This window comes from Nanorana parkeri, unplaced genomic scaffold (assembly GCF_000935625.1).
Source record: "Nanorana parkeri isolate BGI_ZX_2015 unplaced genomic scaffold, ASM93562v1 scaffold486, whole genome shotgun sequence".
NCBI lineage: Eukaryota > Metazoa > Chordata > Amphibia > Anura > Dicroglossidae > Nanorana > Nanorana parkeri.
Window position 1 is genome coordinate 223,473 of NW_017306754.1, and position 21,087 is coordinate 244,559.

The 21,087-nt window shown below is 45.9% G+C and overlaps 1 protein-coding gene across 3 annotated transcripts in view; it reads left to right on the top strand.

The window, feature by feature from the left end:
- The window catches only part of SLC4A11 (solute carrier family 4 member 11), a 159,541-nt gene that overhangs the window by 48,771 nt on the left and 89,683 nt on the right, over positions 1 to 21,087 (top strand). For all 3 annotated transcript variants that reach the window (XM_018560904.1, XM_018560906.1, XM_018560905.1), the window contains exon 2: positions 16,412 to 16,462. In XM_018560904.1, the coding sequence (XP_018416406.1) occupies positions 16,412 to 16,462 (51 nt within the window). The remainder of the gene's footprint in view (positions 1 to 16,411; positions 16,463 to 21,087) is intronic.

The following is a 21,087-nucleotide window of genomic DNA, read 5'->3' on the forward strand; positions in this document are numbered from 1 at the left end:
GAGGGAGGATTGAGCCGGCTTCCTGGCCAATCAGGAAGCCGGGCAGCGTGTAATGATGCGCTTCCCGGCTTCCTGATACTGGAAGTATCGTGCTAGGCATCGGAGCATTTGGGCGAGCATGAGTACTCGCCCAAATACTCGGCACCAATACCGATACTAGTATCGATATTGGTGCATCCCTAGTTATCAATACCTATAATGATGGCAGCTGATTGCATATTGCCTCTCGTGTGTTTGAGGATAGCATCAGAATTGATGAGAAACATGAAAAGTTCACATCAGTAACACCACAGCTAGTGTTCGGCCAGCCAAAAGTGGTGGACATTAGCAATATGTCGCTGTGTATTACGGCCTCCTTTCCCACAGGTGAGGTGTTCACATACCAAGATATATACACACCCACCTACCTACCTACCTGTTAACCTTCTGAAAGCCCCGAACTTACCAGATGACTGTAACTGTGTTTTTCATTTATTGATCTCTGATTGTGGCTTCTGCATAGAGCAGATCGCTGGCTTGGAGCCAAGTTTAGTAGTCGGGATGTGAGTCAGTTTAATGACATAACAACTCTCTTATCTCTGTCTGTTACTTCATGAACTGATAAATCTGTGTAAACACAATAACCAATAACGAGTTGCTTTATAACCAGCACTGCGGTCAATACCGTATAGACTCCATTCTCCACAAGAACGATCGGATCGCTGCCGGCGAAGAACAGAACTAACATGCTGATATGATGTTCTCGGTAAAAGAAATGGATTTACAGCGGGTGCCGGACTATTTCTGGAAGCCGAGGAGCCGGCTGACCTTGCCTGTATTACAGCTGACTCCTACATTTTGAAGATTTCTCTGTTAATGGATCTTCTTCTCTGACTCAGTTTAAAGGGAAAAAAAACTAATTAACGAGTTCCATCTGTGTAGTCTAAGTTTGGCCAGGGGTGGACAAATTATTGTCCAATCCAGGAGCCAGCTCCACTGACCCCAACCAGAGAGAACCTCAAAAGTTGGCATCGGGTGTAATTTTTAAGGAGCATTGGCGACCTGGCTCCGGGGATTTGTCTAGCCCTTGAGTTGGGTTGACTGCTTTTGCGAGGACAGAGCTTACCTATAGGGCCATAGGCCATCTATCTTCCTATCTCCATCCTAAAAATATCCCTAATGGCCCATTAAGTTGTTGACCATGAGCGTATGGTATATAGAGGAACAGGGATATGGAAATTAAAGTGTAATTGTGGGCAAAATAAAAAAATGAAATGTATGATATTATCTGTTCATAGAATCAACAGAGCAATTGTTGTTTTTCTGAATACCAACTCCCAAACCAAATATAAAATAGGCATTATCCCAATCTGACTGCAAAAATGGAAATAAAGTCGATTTGGAATTTTTTGTGCCCATCTAAAGGTGCCCATACACTTTACGATTCTTGTACGATAATCGTACAGTGTATGGAAGGCGTGCGACCGTTTCTACTGTACAGTCGCATGTCTTCCGTCGAACAAGCAGGCTTGAAAACCCGGCGTACGATTCTCGGCTGGTTAGTGGCCTGCTTGTTCGACAACTGCCGAACGGGCCGGTGTGCGCACACGCACACCGCCCGTTTTGCATTTGCAGTGATCGGAAGCCCGCCCCTCACTGCGGTCATCGGAAGCCCGCCCCTAAGCGGGGCGGGCTTTCGATGATCGCAAGTACGATCTGCTTGTCCAAGATAGGCAGATCGTACGAGCTTTTAATAAGCTTTACGACCATCGCAAGACAAGAGTCTTGCGATGGTCGTAAGGTGTATGGGCACCTTAAGACTACCCTGACAACAGGGTGTCAACACTGCTGCTTTAGTAAACAGTGTTGTCACCCGGAAGGAAGTGGAAATATAACCGTTCTACTGGCGAGATCAAAGGGTTAAACTATATTACAGCGGGGACTCATAAACTGTTCTTGCTGGTGGCAGACTGCAAAATATGTATGTGACTGTTTTCAATTTTGCCCACAGTTCCTCTTTTACTGGTTGGGGTACAAAACATGACTTGAGGTCCTTTTTACATTTATGCATATAAGGTAACATGACTTCATTTTGAGTTGTCACTGGAAAAGGATTAAAGGGGAAATCTTCCAATGCGGATGCTCTGTCGAAAGTTCCAACTTGTCGACCTCTCCAACTGGTGACGTCACATCTAGTAAATGCCAGTAGGAGATCTACAGCAGATGGTGCAAGTGCGCATGGCCAGGAAATCCTTGTCGAACTGTCTAACTATTGCCACAGCGCCTGCGCGGCTATCCACTTCTATAACCTACTACAGTTTTATTCGTCCTAGGTTATAGAAGCCGAAAGGCCGTGCAGTGGCTATTGCCTCATCAGATTCTACAACCTAGTCAAAGGTTATATTGTGTTACAGCACCTGCGCGACCACATGATTCTTTCTACAACCACAGCTGCCAAATATAAGTTTGCCCTAGGTTATAGAATCCGATGAGCGGCGCAGGCGCAGTGGCAACAGTTAGTTCGACGAGGATTTTCTGCCCATGCGCACTAGCTCCATCTGCTGTACATCTCCTACTGGCAGTCACCGGATGTGATGTGCCCAGTCGGAGAGCTTGACAAGTCGGAGCTTTCGATAGAACAGGGGATACTTGTTCTCAGGTGATAACTGTGTAAAAGGGATTTCCCTTACTTTCTGTTTCTGACAAGAAACAGAGGGAAATATCCCCAGTAAGACATAGATGGTGAAAAAAGATCTGGCCCCTTACTTTTATCCAAAATGAAAATACATTTTTTTTTTTTGGCTATAGGTAGACTTTAATGCAAGGCACTGCTCACTTCTCTGCTTCAGTAGGTATTTCCTTTATGGACCCCGTTAGGTATTTCCTTTATGGACCCCGTTAACATGCATTTCATTAGGGCAGTCCATTTTCTATGAATGAGCTGTCCACACACCACAATAATATAAATATTTTTTTCTTTTGCACCAGATTGTGCATTAGACTTTCCTGTACGATGTGTTGGTGGGGCCTTCACAATGAATGGCCCTGCTACACACCTAGTGCAAGTATGTTGTCACGTACAAGTGTAAATGGGTCCTCAGCGATTCTTGAACGGACTCAACAGTGTGAATCTTTCTGGCTGGGTGCCCTGGGATACAAGGAATGTAATGTAACAGGCTGATTAAGCATACACAATACAAGTGCCTTGCTTGGTGGCAGACAGGGCCAACCTTGGCTCTTGTAGAGTTCAAATATGTGGCAGGAGGCAGAGTTGACACTCCCTAGTAACACAAAGGTGTCTACAGATGTAATTCAATGTTCAGCTCATTGTGTTGGCTTTGGTTGGATTAGACAATGATCTTGCATCAATAGACCTTCCATGACCCCGGTTGGCATTTCTTGGTAAGACCTGCTTAGGGGATGGGAAAATCAATTTGGTAAATTTTTTACTTTTCAGCAGATTATTCCACAAGCCTTAGCGATGGGCACTCCAAACAAACTGCTGCATGCCTAGGCAATTATAAATGAGCACATTAGTTAAAGGTGATGTAAAGACGGCATACATTATCCTGTTATGACATCAGCATTGTAATAGGAATACATACTAGAGATGTTTCTGATAATACAATCAATGCTTACCTGAAAAAATCCCTTTTATGTAGTGAGTGCCGCCTTCTGTCTGCCCATCACTTCCAACTGGATTCCCAGTGTGCTTTGCATCTCTTTCCCTGCTGCTTGCTATTATGCAATCTCCATTTCTCTAGACTACATATCCCAAGCAGTGATGAAGTTACCACGCCGCAAGTGCGTGCACACACAAAATATATCCCCAGCACTCGAAGGATCTTCATTAAATAACGCATTTTTGGAAGAAGATCCTTGGTAAGCAGTGGCAATGTATACAGCCCTGTCCGAACGCAAAGCTGACTTCGCAGCGGGGCCGGCTGATAAGTGGTAACACCTTGGTGACATCTTAACGCCCTCTTAAAGCCCATCTCCGGTCAAACCAAAAACCTACCCTTGCCGTGGGGCTACCCCGGTACTGGAAGGGTTAAATGCATAATTTATGCTTTGGGGAACTGGTAATGCACTTACCTGACCCCCGCTCCCCTGACGGTTTATATTCACCTCTCTCCCCCCCTCTACTCCGCCTGGTGGGACGTCCCTCAGCATCCTCACATCTAATGCAAGTCTAAGGAACCTGCATTGGACGTGATGACGCCAACAGTCCTCAGACTGCGAGAACAAACGAGAGAAGAGGCGGCGGAAACAGGTTTAGCAGTCTGGAGTGAGCCAACAGGAGCGGGGATTTGTTATAGAAGTAGTTTCATCCGGTGTCCTAGGTATAAATGCACACTTAACCCTTGCAGTGCTGGTTTTATTTTGTTTATTGGATTGGCCCGGAGATTGGCTTTCAACGTAGGCTCGGAAAATGGGAGTCTTGTCTACTGAATAAAGCAGCCATATAGTGTTCATGATGCTGATAGAAGCAACTGGCTGCATACGCAATAAGGACAAGGGAATCTGAGCTGTCTCAATAGGAGGGATTCCAGAGGGCTTTGTGGTTCCAGTCCCTCTTCTGCACCGGTTACTTCCTCATTGAGCGCCCTGAATCAGTTTGCCCTCGACTGGCGAGATGAAGGAGGCGTGCACGGTTTTTGAAGACCACAAATATCACACGTTCCATTAACCCGGGGGTCCAGTTCATCAAAAGGGCATGAACCTCACTTTTCCTTTTTAAGGGGGTCTATCTGGTTGAAAAATTGATAACACGTTTTGGTTCACTATGGCAGCCCTAAATATCGTCTCTGCATAGGGAAAGGGTTCTTTGTACTAGGGCTGCTACTAATGATTATTTTTATAATCGATTCGTTGGCTAATTTATTTTTTCGATTAATCGGATAAAAAAAATAAATACAATAAATACCATCCTTTAATTTAAAATAACATACACAAATGCTGCGTTACAAACTGCATGGACAATTTTTTGCAATCGTGCTGCAATGGAACGCTCAGCATTGCGGTACCATGCGTTCCAGTGCGGGTGATCACACTGTGGGTGGGAGGCACGTTTGGGGTGCCATTGAAATGAATGACACTGCCACACACCTCCCGCAGTAAAATTTGCCAGACCGAAACTAACTGACTTTTTCCCCACCTTTTATAATTGCATTGTAAGCACATGGAGCCTGAATAGTTTCAGCCAGGGAACGACGGCTGCCAGTGGCAAGATTCTGCAGGCGGCAGCTGAATGTAAATACAGCAGGTAGTGGGCGGGTGCAATAGCCAGCCTGCTATTGGCCATTTCTAATTGCAACAGCCAATAGTAGGCTGGCCATTGCACCTGCCCACTGTTTGCTGTGCCCTCCTCCCAGCGTGGAGGAGAGGGCTAGGGGATCCAACCAACTAATCGATAATGAGAATAGTCACCTAATCTCATTATCGATTAATCGATTTAGTTGGTTACAGCCCTACTTTGTAGTAAGAACTGTGAAAGTCTGGAAAAGGTTTTCACTTGAGCTGGTGCTATCCAACTCGGTAGATTGGCTTCAAAAGGTTCTGGATGTGTTTCTGTTCCAATTTGTTTGGACGATGGGGCTCAGTTTGTAACCCCCATCCACCATTTGGTGATGCAAGAAGAAGCATTTGGGCTAGTTGGAGCTTAAGAGGTGCCATGGGTCCTGCTGTTGTTGAGCTAATTGCACTGGAGTGGTGCACAACCACTGTGTATCTGCCGTCAAGGATGGACTCTTTTGTGGATGCGTTTCTAAATGTACAAAATTGTAAATGGTCATTGATTTGTTATAAGAAATAACACAGTAGATTGTTGATCCAGGGAGCACCCTACGGTAATGATCAGGAAGGGTTCTTTTCCTGTTAGACTAGAGCAACCTCGGCATTCCATCTGTGCTTTAACCACAAATTCCATCATGCCTCTCGGAGTCATACCTGTGGCTCAGTCTTGCAATGCCTCATGGGATTTGTAGTTCCACAATAGCTGGTGTGCAGAGGTTGCCTAACCCAGGGCTAGAGCTTGGAATATCTTAGCTGCTCCGTCCTGCTACCGAAAATGAATTGCTAGGCGTAGCAAATGATCACTAAACATTCAGAGTACATGGCTTCCTAAGTAGCATGATTGAAGCATTGTGTGATCATACGAGATTGATTTTTCTTTTGTTATACATTCTACTTGCATCCTCGGGCCCCTCCGGGCTGCTAGACCCATCCCCGCAGGCTCTTCTTCCCTGGGCTTCGGTGGTATAAGGACCGCTGATGTCATCACCTCTTACGCAGGTCCATTGACCTGCATTAGACATAAGAATGCCGAGGGAAATTCCATAGCCAGAGCAGAGGTGGGAGAGAGGTCAGCTGCGGGTCGGAGGACTAGGTGAGTCTATCAGGTTTAATTAACCCCCCCAGAACAAAAATGAGCGATTAACCCTTGCCGAGTAGGGGTTGTCCCACTGCAAGGGTACGTTTTTTCTTTACCCGGTACAGCACTATAGAAAAAAAACTCGCACAGCGCAGATTTGGTTTAGCGCAAGTTAATGCAAAGTGGCGTGAAGTCGCCTGAGATCTGTAACTTTGTCTAAAACAAACAAAAACATTTTCGCCGGCGTTTGAGTTTTATCTGTATTTGCAGTGGAACTCAAACAGAATCTCTTCCAGTGTAACCGCAGCAGCAGCGCTTATCGGGTGTTCAGCTGATTGTGTACATCATGTCAGCATTTGTCACAGTGTCTGCTTTGGGAAGTGAACATTCCAGGAAAGATAAGTTGGTTCTGGCTGAGCTACACAGAGTTCCGAGGATCTCAGACCACATTAATTACTACTCTTTACTTCCTCGTTGTGACACTTATTAGTGATCTAAAAATATCCCGGCCGGTTCACTCCCATTGTGCGGCCCTGATCTGTGCATGCTCCGGGGTTGGGGTTAAGCCGACAGCTTTTTGGCGCAGCTCCTGCACTCTGTTATGTTTCCCCGCTGTCACAATTAAGGTCTTAATTTGGCTTAGAAAGGAAGAGAGGAAAGTGTGATATTTATATTGTGTTTCTGCTGCGTTTAATCCTGGAATTGTGTTTTAAAGTGATCGCAAAAGAAGACTATTCATAATAATGTTCGTGCCACAGCGCTTCATTTTGTAGCCGAGCCCGCCAGAGACTCTTCTCTACCGGTATCTTTGAAAGCCTGGTCCAACACTGTTGTTCCATCTGCCGAAATCCCCTACCCCTTTGTGCTACGGTTCTGTATGGAAACTATAGGGATGTAGGCAGTGGCGTCCAAATACTTTTTGCCACCTGAGGCCGGGGGCAGGAGGGTGCCGCTGGTGTATGCAATCAGTGGGGGGTGGGGGGGGGTGAGTTGGGGGGTGCTGACACAGCTAGGAGCAGGGCAGGGAGATATGCAAGGGCTCCGTATCTCCCCACCCAGCTCTTGGCAATCTGGGACGCTCTGGCTGGTGTCCCACCCTGCTCCTGGTCAACAGTGACATGACTGGTTGCCAGGGGCTCAGTAGAACGCTGGCAAGAGCGTCCCACATTGCTAAGAGCTGGGTGGGGAGATTTGAATGGCCCTAACATCTCCCCTCCTGGGACGCTCTGGTCGGAAAGGGGACAGCAGGCACACTGCAAACATTGTGCAGAAGTATGGCCGTGCCGCTCTGCCTGCTGCCCCCTCCACCCTGACCCAAAGAGATGTCGCCTGAGGAAGCATCTTCATGCTGCCTCCATTAAAGGGATGGCCCTGGATGTAGGGACCAAGATGGTGGAACTATAGCATGCCATGGGAAACCAGACAGTTGACAATAGCAGACGTGTGGTGGATGCCAAGGATTCTTTGGTCTACTTGGCTTTTAAAGAGCCACGGGACAGCCGGTGAGACCTTATCATATTTTTTTTTTTCTTTTCAATGGACTTTGCAAACTCCAAGTCAACATACCTCTTTTGACTTGCGTTTTTGGCTCTAAATCTGGTGTGAATGCAGCCTTCGGACCCGTTCACACCAAAATCAGGCCTAAAACGTAAGTCAGTGGAGGTTTCTTTACTTGCAAATTCCCCGTGTTGACTGCTGTTCCGTTCCGTTGTGCTGAAAAAAAGTATCGCATGCGCTTGTTTTTTCAGCGTGCTGCAACGCAACAAAACGGAATGGCGTGAACTGGTCCCATTCACACGCATTCATTTTTTTGGTTGCCTTCCATTGGCATCCATTGAAAAACAGATCCCAATGGATCTGGTGTGAATGGGGCCTAAAGCATTCCCCACTCTAGCCAAGACTATAAAAATGTTTTGGCTGGAGATGCACATGAACTACTTGAGTTGCGGTTGACGTTTTGTCTTTTTTGCTTTGTAAGGAAGCATGACTGCGATAGGGGGTCTCTCTCTGAATATGAACTGTCATTGATGTGAACTGAACATCTCCTGGGCTTTGCATCCTCTGCAGAGCACTCTCCAATACAATGTCACCCAGCATGGGACCCAAGTCTTGTTTAATTCTGAAACGGAAACACGTCGTTTTTAATATCGCTACCTGCAGAGTTTGTCTTGCCGTCTTTTCACTTGAAAAATCAAAAAGCACATCATGCAACCGATGGCACTTTGCATGCCACTGCTTTTAGACTTTTTAATTTTTAATGTTTAAAGGAGAACTATGGGGTTAAGGCTTTTCCCCATAGTTCTTAGGGTAACGGGAGGACACAAACTAGCGTCCTCACGTCACCCTAGGCTCAGTATCCCGCGAGCTGTAGCTCGCGGTATACTGAGACGCCGCAGCTGAAGCGGATCCCGACAATTATGTCTGGATCCGCCCAGCTGCGTGACTGACAGCTGGCTCTGCCTATCTAGAGGCAGAGCCAGCTGTACCCGCCCCCTCCCCGTCCGTTCCGCCAGTCAGCGCTGGCAGATCGGAGCAGGGAGGGGGGAATCCAGCCCCTCCCCTGTCACGGCAGAGAGCCGTGACAGGATCGAGAAGTGAGCGAACGCCGGTTTGTATTCGCTCACCTCCCGATCTACTAAGCCGACCTGTGACAGTCTCATTGTCACAGGTCGGCTAGAACTATGAGGTGAGTGAAAAGCACTCTCCTCATAGTTCTCCTTTTAATGCTTTTTTCCGTATTATTGGAAATCAGGTAATTGCATTGAATACAAATACCACGTCGTCGGTGCGAAAAAAGAATGACAGCTCATGGTTTTGTTGTTGAGTGGAATGTTGTAACTTGGGTGGGCAGCTTTAGTTCTACCCCGGAGAGCCCAGGCTTGGTACGGCTTGCAGTGTGGACTGAGATGAAGGCTCCCAGCACATCGGCACACTGAGCAAATATAATTTGCCTGTGTCGTCCTAATTAAACGCTGGGGGCGCTTCATCTGTCTCTGGCTCCGAAGCATCCGGGGAATGTGTCTTTTGTTTTGTTTTTGGGGGGCACGGCTCTGGTCGGTAATCCAGGAATGAATGTGTGCTGGTGGGTTTATTACAAGCCTCGCAGCATATGAATTTAATAACTGAATCCCGATACAAGGGCCTGCTGGTGGAGGAGCGCTGCCAGCTCGCATAAAAGATCCGTGCTCGGTTTCCTTCTGATACTCAGGCCCACGCTGCTCAATACGAAGTTTGTTTGTGAGCGGGTCCTTTAAGGAAACCTACCACCAGGAAAATGGGTAGTCTGCTAGTGTTGACCTCTTCTTGGAAATGCTAGATATCTGGTTGTCAGACTGATCCCTGTGATGTGGAGCAAGTATGCAGCCAGTATAGTCAACACTGCTTGTGTGTTCAAGATTGGTGACACAAATCACTGAAGCCAGACTATCAAAGTGACCCCTAGGCAGCTAACATTTTCATAGATCAGCTATACAGGCTTCAGGTTCCTCTCATTGCAAAGATTTTAAAAACCACTTTGGGCAAATCTATCAATACCCCTGGATTGAAAAGTTGTCAGGTGTTAAGGCATGCTTACGTCTTGGGTGGAATGATTTTCCATCTGATACGAAGATGATTTGACTAAACAAATGAGGTGTAGGCAGTCATACAAATTAGAATAATGCTCTGCAATGCAAATGATGGCGATTCGGAAAAAAAATGAACTGTTGTGATGGAAATGTTGTATTTGTTTGTGAGATGGGTGTAGTGATTCCATAGTTCACTGCTCTGTACAAATCCTTCACCAAGAGTGCATCTCTCATTAAAAGAGAACTATGGGGTAAGTGTTTTTCCGATTAGTTCTCTTTAGGGTCACGGGAGGACATATACTAGCCTCCTCCCGTGCCCCAAAACACATTGCCCGCTATATACTGAGAGTGCCGCAGCCGGGACGGATCCCGACAATACTGTCGAGATCCACCCAGCTATGTGAGAGGCAGAGCCAGCTGTGCCTGCCCCCTGCCCCGTCCTTTGTTCTAGTCAGCGCTGGAGGATCGGAGAGGGGAGGAGGGGAAACCCTGCGGGGGAGCGGTGACTGATGGTCACCGCTCACTGTGGTGAGACGATTGGGAAGTGAGCGGATCGGCAGCATGTTTCTGCTCACTTCCCGATCAATAGAGCCGACCTGTGACAGCTTCTTAGTCACAGGTTGGCTCTAACTAGGAGGATGAGTAGAAATCACTCACCTCATAGTTCTCCTTTTAAGGATGTGATGGAAGTTTTCTAATCTCCCTTCTTATCTTGGACGAAAGAATGTCTATTCTGTTGTCAGCTCAAATCAGCTTTAGGTGAACTGGCCTCTTAAATCTAGCGGCTGATATTTTTGTAGTGGTCCCTTTGGGACAGGTTAGAATAAATTAATATGAATTCAGGTGCCGGCCTGTCCAATTCAGGAGCCAGCAGGATATTTCTTTTTAGGAGCCAGCTCCATTGGCAACAACTAGAGAAACACTCAAACGTTTGGCCCCAGCTGTAGTTTTTAAGAAGCTTTGGCGAGCTGGCTCCAGGGATTTGTCCAACCTTGCTTTGGGGTCACCAAGGGAAGTTGAGCAAAACTTCTACTTGTACATTATATGGCCAGACCTTTTTAGGGCATCCCATTCCAATACTATGGTAGATGAAGTTTACCCCACTATGCACCTATACAAGCATTAACCATTCTGGGAAGGATTTCCACAAGTTTTTGGAGTGTCTGTGAAAATTTGTGCCCATTCAGCCTAAAGAGCATTTGTGAGGTCAGGTAATTGATGCTGGGCAAGAACACCTAGTTCACTGTCAGCATTCCAATTCATCCCAAATTGTTCAGTAGGGCTGAGGTCAAGGCAGGTATAGATGTTGGATGAGAGGGCCTGATTCACAGTCTGTGTTCCAATTCATCCCAATTTATTTTAGTAGGGTTGAGGTCAAGGCAGGTACTGATGTTGGATGAGAAGGCCTGATTCACGATCAGTGTTCCAATTCATCCCAAATTGTTCAGTAAGGTCGTGGTCGATTGGAAGGCCTGATGCACAATCTGTGTTCCAATCCATCCCAAATTTTTTAGTAGGGTTGAGTTCAAGGCAGGGTACTGGTGGTGGATGAGAAGGCCTGATTCACAATCCGGTTTCCAATTCATCCCAAATTGTTTGGAGGGGTTGAGGTCAAGGCAAGTACTGATGTTGGATGTGAAGGCCTGACTCTCAATCTGTGTTCCAACTCATCCCAAATTGTTTGGAGGGGTTGAGGTCAAGGCAAGTACTGATGTTGGATGTGAAGGCCTGACTCTCAATCTGTGTTCCAACTCATCCCAAATTGTTTGGAGGGGTTGAGGTCAAGGCAAGTACTGATGTTGGATGTGAAGGCCTGACTCTCAATCTATGTTCCAACTCATCCCAAATTGTTTGGAGGGGTTGAGGTCAAGGCAAGTACTGATGTTGGATGTGAAGGCCTCACTCACAATCTGTGTTCCAACTCATCCCAAAAGTGTTCTGTAGAGTTGAGGTCAGGAATCTGTTTAGGTCACTCAGCTTTCTCCACACTAAACTCATCAAAACATGTCTTTATGTAGCTGGCTTTATACACATAGGCGCATTCATGCTGAAATAGAAAACAACCTTCACCAAACTGTTGTCACAAGGTGGGAATCACACAATGGTCTATAATGTCTTTGCATGCTGTTGCTATAACAGTACCCTTCACTGGAAACACCTGAGCTTTGTGTAATTCAAAAGGGGTGTCCACACACTGTTGAGCATCTGTGTATCTTTGTTAGATGAGCATTAACGTATTAGTAGCTTTTGTTTGTGAAAGTGACACTATGGACATTTATCAAAGCAGAGGAATGGATATCATAGTTGTCCTTTTTCATGCCCAAACCATAATGGCTGGCTCAGTACAGCTAAAAATGCAATAAACTACGTCTGCTACTCCCCCCTTTTGTCCTTCTTTTTTCAGTTAGGATATACACTCGCTGGCCACTTTATTACGTACACCTTGCTAGTATTGGGTTGGACCCCTTTTGTCTTCAGAACTGCTTTAAAGTGACATTAAACCCTCAGATTTATTAACATTAACCAATACTGTAATGTGTGCCTTACTGTAATCCATGGTTGTTTCCCTTCTCTTTGCTGCTTTTCCTTTTAAATCCCTATCTCTTCTCATGCTTGGGGAGAACTTCCCTTTGCAGCTGAGTGCCTCTTCCTGTAGTGCTGGCTCAGGTTGTGAACCTACACACAGACACCATGTATCCATTTCAGAGACAAGGCAGTCTGCTGCAAAACAGAAGTTCTGCCCAGCATGAGAAGAGATAAGGATTTAAAAGGAAGAGCAGCAAAGAGAAGGGAAACAACCGTGGATTACAGTAAGGCACACATTACAGTATTGTTTTATGTAAAAAAATCTGAGGGTTTAATGTCACTTTAATTCCTCATTGCATAGATTCAACGAGGTGATGGAAACATTCCTTAGAGAGTTTGGTCCATACTGACATGATAGCATCACACAGTTGCTGCAGATTTTTCGGCTGCGAAGCTCCACCAGTCTGAACCGTTGATACAAGGCAGGATGGATCCATGCTTTTGTTGTTTGATGTTGTTTACATTAAATTCTGACCCGACCATCTGAATGTCGCAACAGAAATGGAGACATCAGACCAGACAAAGTTTTTCCAATCTTGTATTGTCCAATTTTGGTGAGCCCTTGCAAACTGTAACCTCCGTTTCCTGTTCTTAGCTGACAGGAGTGGCACCCGGTGTGGTCTTCTGTGGCTGTAGCCCATCTGCTTCAAGGTTCAATGTGTTGTGTGTTCAGAGATGGTATTCTGCAGCCCTCGGATGTAACGAGTGGTTATTTGAGTCACTGTTGCCTTTCTATCCGCTTGAACCAGTCTGGCCATTCTCCTCTGACCTCTGACATCAACAAGGTATTCTTGCCCAGAGAGCTGCCGCTCACTGGATATTTTCCCTTTTCAGACCATTTTCTGTAAACCCGAGAGATGGTTGTGTGTGAAAATCCCAGTAGAGGAGCAGTTGCTGAAATACTCAAACTGGCTCGTCTGGCGCCAACAACCATGCCATGTTCAAAGTCACTTAAATCCCCTTTGTTCCCCATTCTGATGCTTGGTTTGAACTTCAGCAGACCATCTTGACCATGTCTACATTCCTAAATGTATTGAGTTACTGCCATGTGATTGGCTGATTAGATATTTGTTTTAAACGAGTGGTTGAAGAGGTGTACCTTATAAAGTGGCCAGTGAGTGTATATGCATCTCTCCCTTTTCATCCTTTTTTAGCTGGGTTTTAGAGAGTTATTAAGAATAACGACAAACCTTTTTCCACAAGCCAGTGGGAGTTTTCCTCTTGGGAAGGGGGTGTTAGGACACTGATTTACAGAAAACAATTCGAACAAGAAGTGAACACCAACTAATGGCTTTCATGGTTCTAAGTACCCTTTAGACCAGATAAGAAAAGTGCGTCCTTACACAGGCACTTAAAACCTTTTAAAATCCATGTAGTAGGTCCTTCAAAATCTTCCATTGATGGCAAACCTTTGAATCATATTAAGCCAAGAGCTGCAAGCAAAACCCCAGTATGAAGGACGCCCTTTCGGCAGACCACACGCGAGCAAAGCCGTAAAGCCCAGAGCCCCGAGCAGAAAAGGCAGATACCCTGAATAATTTATATGCTTTTTGACATACTTTATATGATGTTTCGCTGTCCAAACTGGCAGTGTATTCAGTTTGACCACTGATGTGTTTAAGGCTTAAAGGAGAACTATGTGGTCAGGGCTTTTCCCCATAGTTCTCCTAAGGGTAACAGGACACAAACTAGCGTCCTCCCCTGACCCAAAGCTCAGTATATCACGAGCTACAGCTCGCGGTATACTGAGACGCTGCTGTTGGAACTGATCCAGACAATCCTGTCTGGATCCGCCCAGCTGCGTGACTGACAGCTGGCTCTGCCTATCTAGAGGCAGAGCCAGCTGTACCCGCCCCCTCCCCTGTCCGTTCCGCCAGTCAGCGCTGGAGGATCGGGCAGGGGAGGGGGGGAATCCCTGCAGGGTGCCGTGAGTGACGGTCACGGCACGGATAGATCGAGAAGTGAGCGAGCGCCGGTATGTGTTCGCTCACTTCGCGATCTACTGAGCCGACCTGGGACAGTTTTATTGTCACAGGTCGGCTCAGATTATGAGGCCGAGTGAAAATCACTCGCCTCATAATTCTCCTTTTTAAATCCTGGCGGTCTTCTTCAGCTTGGGACGTTTAGAGGTATATTTCGGAGGTAAGCCGTCACGAAGGGCTTCTTGTTCCTCTGGAACTTCTACCTCTGGATCTGGCCAGTGTGTTTGGCTTGGTGGTCAGGCTGGTTATGTTGAGGGGCCTCTAGTGATTTGGGGAATTTAGAACTTTTCATTCAAGTTATGCATCGTGTCCTTCCTGTTTTGGGTCCCTCTTCTAGCGAGTGGCATACGTTAAAATCACTTTTGTGCTTGTGTTCCATGTTTATATATTCACTGGACAATTGTTAGTGTCCATTTATTTAATTGTTAGTGTCCATTTTTTTTTTAAAGTACTGCTATTAGTTAACTCGGATTATTATTATACAGGATTTATATAGCGCCAACAGTTTGTGCAGCGATTTACAATAAAAGGAAGACATTACAATCACAATACAATTCAAGACAAGATGGTAAGGAGGAATTACCACCTCCTTCCTCTTCTGAAGTGATAAAACAGCCTGGCACTCCTACTATGAACTGTCATTTGTGTGCGGAGGACACTCAGAACTTAATGTAAATAATTTGGCCTCATGCACAAGGCCGTCTGTGGAGGGACAACGTAGACTCCAGTGGATGTCTTCTATGCGGGGCTATATGCACCACCTGTGGCTCCATGGGGGGGGTATATACGCTGGAATTTTGGTTGTACCCACCACAGGCATTCGTGTACATGACCCATAATTGTTTACATTAAATTCTGATTGTACCTTCCACACAAATGACGGTTGTTAAACATTTTTTTTTTTAAAGGGCCCATTCACACCACATCCAGATCATCTCCAGACCAGACCAGATTGTTTTCGGACCCAAAATGCCTCCTAATGTATCCCTATGCTATTTCTGGCATCTGTTCACACCAGCGCAGTCTGTCCCATACCAGAAAAATACTGCAGGTCTCGTTTTGTCTGGTCTGGAATGCACAGGAAATGCGGGCAGGTTCACACCATTTTCCCAGACCAGATCTGGTCCGGAAAATGGTGTGAACCTGTCCTAATAGTTGTAAGGTTGCTCAAAGATTGGTTATGTTCCTGTTTCAAAGGACTCTGCATTGATCTTCATGTAAAAGAACAAATTAAAATACATTGTACCATATTCATGAACGAAACCTGCAAACACTTTGCAGGCTTCACACTCTCTGGAACGGCTGTCTGTGCTCTAGAACTACAGAGTGGGACCTGGCTGTCAGACTGACGGCTCCTCCTCACAAATTTGCAAACTAAAGCGGGAATGGCTGGAGATGAAGCCCTGGGTGTTAGAGGTACGCACAAGGTATATAGGTATATATTTGCATAACTCCTCCCAGGAGCCAGCCCATTGCTTAAATCAACATGCATGCATACATACATACATACATCATTAGGGGAGTACCAAGGCAGGGTGCTGCAATGTTTTTAGTAAGATATATACAGCACCCTGCCGGCCCCTTCCACCAGCCATGATCTGCCTGCATTGGATAGAGAAGCATAGGAACCCAGTGATGATGTCACTAGGTCTAAAATAAAAACATAATGAAGATAGGTTTTATTTGAAAATGTCATTAGCAGGTTGATGAGGGGGGAGGAACCAGGGAAGGCAAAATATAAGCAGTTTTAAACGTCAGCTATAAATGAGTGCGTGGGATGTATGTGGACACCTGTGTGGATGGTCATATTTCATGCCCTGCATTGTCTTACTGCCAGTTTTCTATTGACATTCTTGCAGAAAAAAAGTTTCAACATTAATGGAAAGAATGTTGCATTGACCATTGTTTTTGTTCCTCTCCCGCAGAGAGTCCCCCGGCAGCGATGTCCAGAAATGGATACTTCTTTGAAGAGACTGGTAAGTGTGCAGCCAGGATTTGTTATGCTTATGTAAAGTGAGGGGTAACGGGGTCCTGCTGCTCTTACTTCAGCCTATGCACCAAATTTTTTAGATGGTCTCATCGATCTTCCATCTCTTCTAACGGAAGATCTTCAGCTGGATCTAGGATCAGGCTGCACAGGACTGATATGTAGCTTTTAGGTAGGTGCGGACAAGTTAACCCCATTACTGCTGTGGCTGGAGGAGATATGCCATGGTGGTGGCAGCTGGATGACCTGTGGATGAGGCATGTGTGTCAAACCCGGCTGTCCTTCAGCATCAGTCTCGGTGAACAAGGTCTTCCATGACACCAAGTCACATCATTTTACCTGTATTGTAGTGTATAATCAGCATGTAGATGGCTGCTGCTTACTATACCAATCTTCCCTTCAGTGATGCCAGATCCTAGATAGAGAAATTATTCTAGATCCAGTAGTGATATTCCGCGGCTTCGGGGGTTAACAGCAGTGCTGTGACTGTGAAGGGTTTCTGTCACTCGCCCTCCTCTCTGCCAACCTCCCTTCCCACTCGTCTGTTCACAAAACCCCATGTATTAGTTTCACAAAATGCAAGACGTTCTGTGAATGGACGAGGGCAAATCTTGCCACTCAAGCTCCCCTCCTCCATTCACAGAACAATTTACATTCTGTGAAAATATTACAAGTCATTTTGCGAATAGGCGAGGGGAGGGCGAATGACGAGAGCCCTTCAGTTGCAGCTATTGCTGTTAACCCCCACAGCACTGGAAGATCACTGCTGGACCTAGAATTCAGCATTACTGAAGGGAGGATTTGAATAGTAAGAAGCAGCCATCTACATACATACATACATACATACATACAGTCTATCTATATAATCTATCTAATCTATCTATCTAATCTATCTATCTAATCTATTTTATCTAATCTATCTATCTAATATATCTATCTAGATACACTGTATGTATGTATATCTCCCTATATTTATATATAAATAATGAAGTTTAACTTAAGGGGTGACTCAAAGGGTGTGGAGGTTGGAGCTTAATATCATCCTTACTAAAAATTGCGAACAGGTTACTTTTAAAGCATACCTGAATATTTTACATCCCTTGGGCTGTATCTGGCCCTTTTGTCTGTCCCTGTCCAGCCTGCAGTCCAAACACGGGCCGGTCGCCAACCTGCGCCCAGTTATGGATGGCTGACAGTGGATGTGCCAGCCTCCAAGGCTGGAAATGTCCAAAAGAAGTCACCCGCACTCCAAGGTCCAATGTGCTGAACACCTCTTTTATACAGATGTTATACAGACATGGTGGCACAGTGTAAAAGCAAAGTTTCGGGACCGAACATGGTCCCTTCATCAGGCAACACACAGTGAGTGACAAGGCTGGTGCATCCATTGCAAGCTATAGCCCAGTGCAGGTTGGCGATCGGTGTGCGGTCTTTTTATGTTTCCTTGCTAGGACCGATAGTGTGTCAGCACCCAATGACGTCAGAGGTCCTCCTATGCAGTCATTGGTTGCTAGGACCGCTGAGCAGTGACGTCAAATGTGTTCCCCCCGCTCCAGCATTACATGAGTATGGTAGAGTATCTTTTTCAGTTATCTCCTGCACCCTGTTCCACCTTCCGAGTCTCCCATCTCTGGCATATAAAAAGAAAATAAGGTGTGTGCCACATACTATGTAGAAACAATAAGGCGTCATTCAGGGCCCATTCACACCTATGCTGTGCATTAATCGCACGGAATGGTGCAACACACCTACCGTGTGTTAGGGCAGCAGGTGCGTTGTGTTGCCATTCATTTGAATGGCACCCCAAACGCACCTCCCGCCCCACAATGCGGTTGAAAAAAGTAGTTCAACCTGTTGGTTAGGCCCTCCACAACAGTCCCAGTTACTCATATGGCCCCTTGAGAAAATGAATTGCTCACCCCTGCTTTAACGGGTTAGTTCACGTTTTAGCAAAAAATTAGCCAATTCTAGCCAATGAAAATGTCTTCTGAGCCGTCTTTCTTCCAGTTTGGAGTGAGGAGGGTGTTGTGACTTGATTCACCTTTTCATTTTTTGTGAAATGATGAACTAACCCTTAAAATCTTCATCTCCTAGTCTGATATAGTCACGGCTATGTTTCTGTGAATAGCTTTGGTTGCTACCACTTTGGCCGTTAATTGCCCTTCAACGTCCTCGGAAGTTCCATGTTTTTGGTCCAATGTAGGTTTGTGAAACTTTTTCAGTGACTACGCAGAAACAAAAAGTTCTTTTTGAAGTTTCCTTAACTAGTTTAAAATGTTTTACCATTTGAATAATTGTGAATAAACGCCATGACTTTCACCAGACCCACCAGATGAGCGCAGATCAAAGCCGCAAAAGCATAGCTTATGAAGCACATTAGAAAGGGAGAAGTTCGATTTTGTGCAGCTTTTTCTGGCTGCCGAGACGCCGGGTTTGTCTCTTCGCACAGCTGTCCTTGGATCAGCCGAGATCAAGCACACCGCTACCAAGCTTTCATGTATTACATAGCGATTCCTGTGTATTAACAGGCTGGATATAGTCGCTGATGTCAACAAAATGATGGCAGGCTACAGAATCATGGAATTGCTAATGCAGGAAAAGCTTGCATGCAGGCTGAAGTCAGAGGATCTGAACTGTGGAAGTTGGTACAGAAAGGGGGGAAGGACTAGTCATCAGTATTGCCTGTAGGCGCCCTGCAGCTGATAGTTTCCCCATTAGTAACTTGCTATACTTTGAACTACAGTAGCTCTTCTATTGAATCTGACTACCCGGGCTAAACTTGCCCGTGCATCAATGAGCCCTGGCCACCCATGACCCTCTCCCTTGGTTCACCGGTTTTCCTTCCTTGGGCCGTTTGTGGTCGGTCCTGACCACTGCAGACCGGGAACATCCCACAAATGCTGCAGTTCAAAGTCCTGTTCACACGACGTCCGTTTTCTGTGCTGACCTGATCCGTACGCTCCTGCACTAAAAATGCATCCCAATGTATCCCTATGTGTTTTATGGGCTACAGTTCTCACGTGCGCAGTCCGTTCAGGTTACGACAGAAAAAATATTGCATGTCACATTTTGTCCGGTCAGGAAACGGACCGAAAACGCGTCAAAAACGCGTCAGAAAAGCACTGCACTGCAGCTAACATACTGACAGCCCCACTCCTGCCAAAAAAAAATATATTTTTTTAACTGGAACGCACTGCATCAGTAGCACCGCGTCTGCAGATCCGCACCTGATCAGGACCTGATATCATGTGAACAGGCCCTTAGAGTTGCTCTGACCCAGTTGTCCAGCCATCACAATTTGGTCCTTGTCAAGGTTCCTCATTAACTTACACGTGGCCATTTTTTTTCTGCTTCCAACACATCATCTTCAGAGACAAAATGTTCACTTGATGCCTAATATATTCCACCCACTTCCAGGTGACATTGTAACAAGATAATTGATATCATTCACCTCTCCTGGCAGTGGTCATAATTAAAGGTAAACGGAAATTAAATTTTAGAAACCGGAATAAAATGTCAAACCGAAGATGCTGTTTTTTTTTCCCCCTTCTAACCTTTTCACATTTTTAAAAATATTGTATTATTGTATATATTGTTTTTTATAAACCTTTAAAAAAAATTATATTTTATTTCTATTAAATATTTTTTTTGCTTTTTAACTTTACTGTTGGGGGCTTCTGGGAAATATTGGGGGCCTAAACAGACCCCTGATATTTCCCTTTTTAAAATAGAAAAAGAGGTTGAGATCACAGAGTCCTGAATCTCTTTCTGCTGCCCCTGTTATCAATGAACAGGAATCCTCTATACTAAGTATTCCTGTTCATTCCTAACTTATGGAGATAGTATGTTTACCATGTCCACAATCTATGAATGAACAGGAAGTGATGTAGATCCCTTCCCATTCATTTATAATGGGAACATCGTAAACATGCTATGTTCTCAATTATTTACAAACACTCATCAATCACTGAGTGCTTGTACCCGCTTTCCATCCTGACACGTTGTCAGAGAAGGCTGAGAGGGCGGTGCGCGGAGGAGAGCTCGATCTCCTCTGACAGCTGACCGTCGGCACGGTCTCCGCTGACGGCTGTCTCCGCCACGACACCGCTGCTCTTCTAATCTATCGCCGGAAGCTGAGCGGGGCGGTGAGGGAGGAGAGCTCAGGCTCCTGTGACAGCTGTCTCCGCCCCCACACCGCTGCTCTCCTAATCTATCGCAGGAAGCTGAGCGGGGCGGTGAGGGAGGAGAGCTCAGCCTCCTGTGACAGCAATGATAACTGTCTCCACCTCCATACCACCGCTCTCCTAATCTGTCACAGGACGCAGAGCGGTGCGGGAGGAGAGATGCCGGCTGCTCACAGCGCTCTCCTCCCCCGACACTGCTCGTCCTCCTGTGACAGTTTCCCTCCTCCCCGCTGGATGCGGCGCTGTGCCAGAGGCAGCCCAGTGGGGAGGAGAGAAACCAGTGATGCCCCACAATTTCTGCCGAAAGATGTCACTTTCGGTATTCTGCCAAAAGTGCCATTTTCGGTCGATATGTTTCGGCGGCCGAAATTTAGGTGCATCCCTAGTCGTAATGTCATGGCTGATCCGGGTATAAATCCTGTACATAATG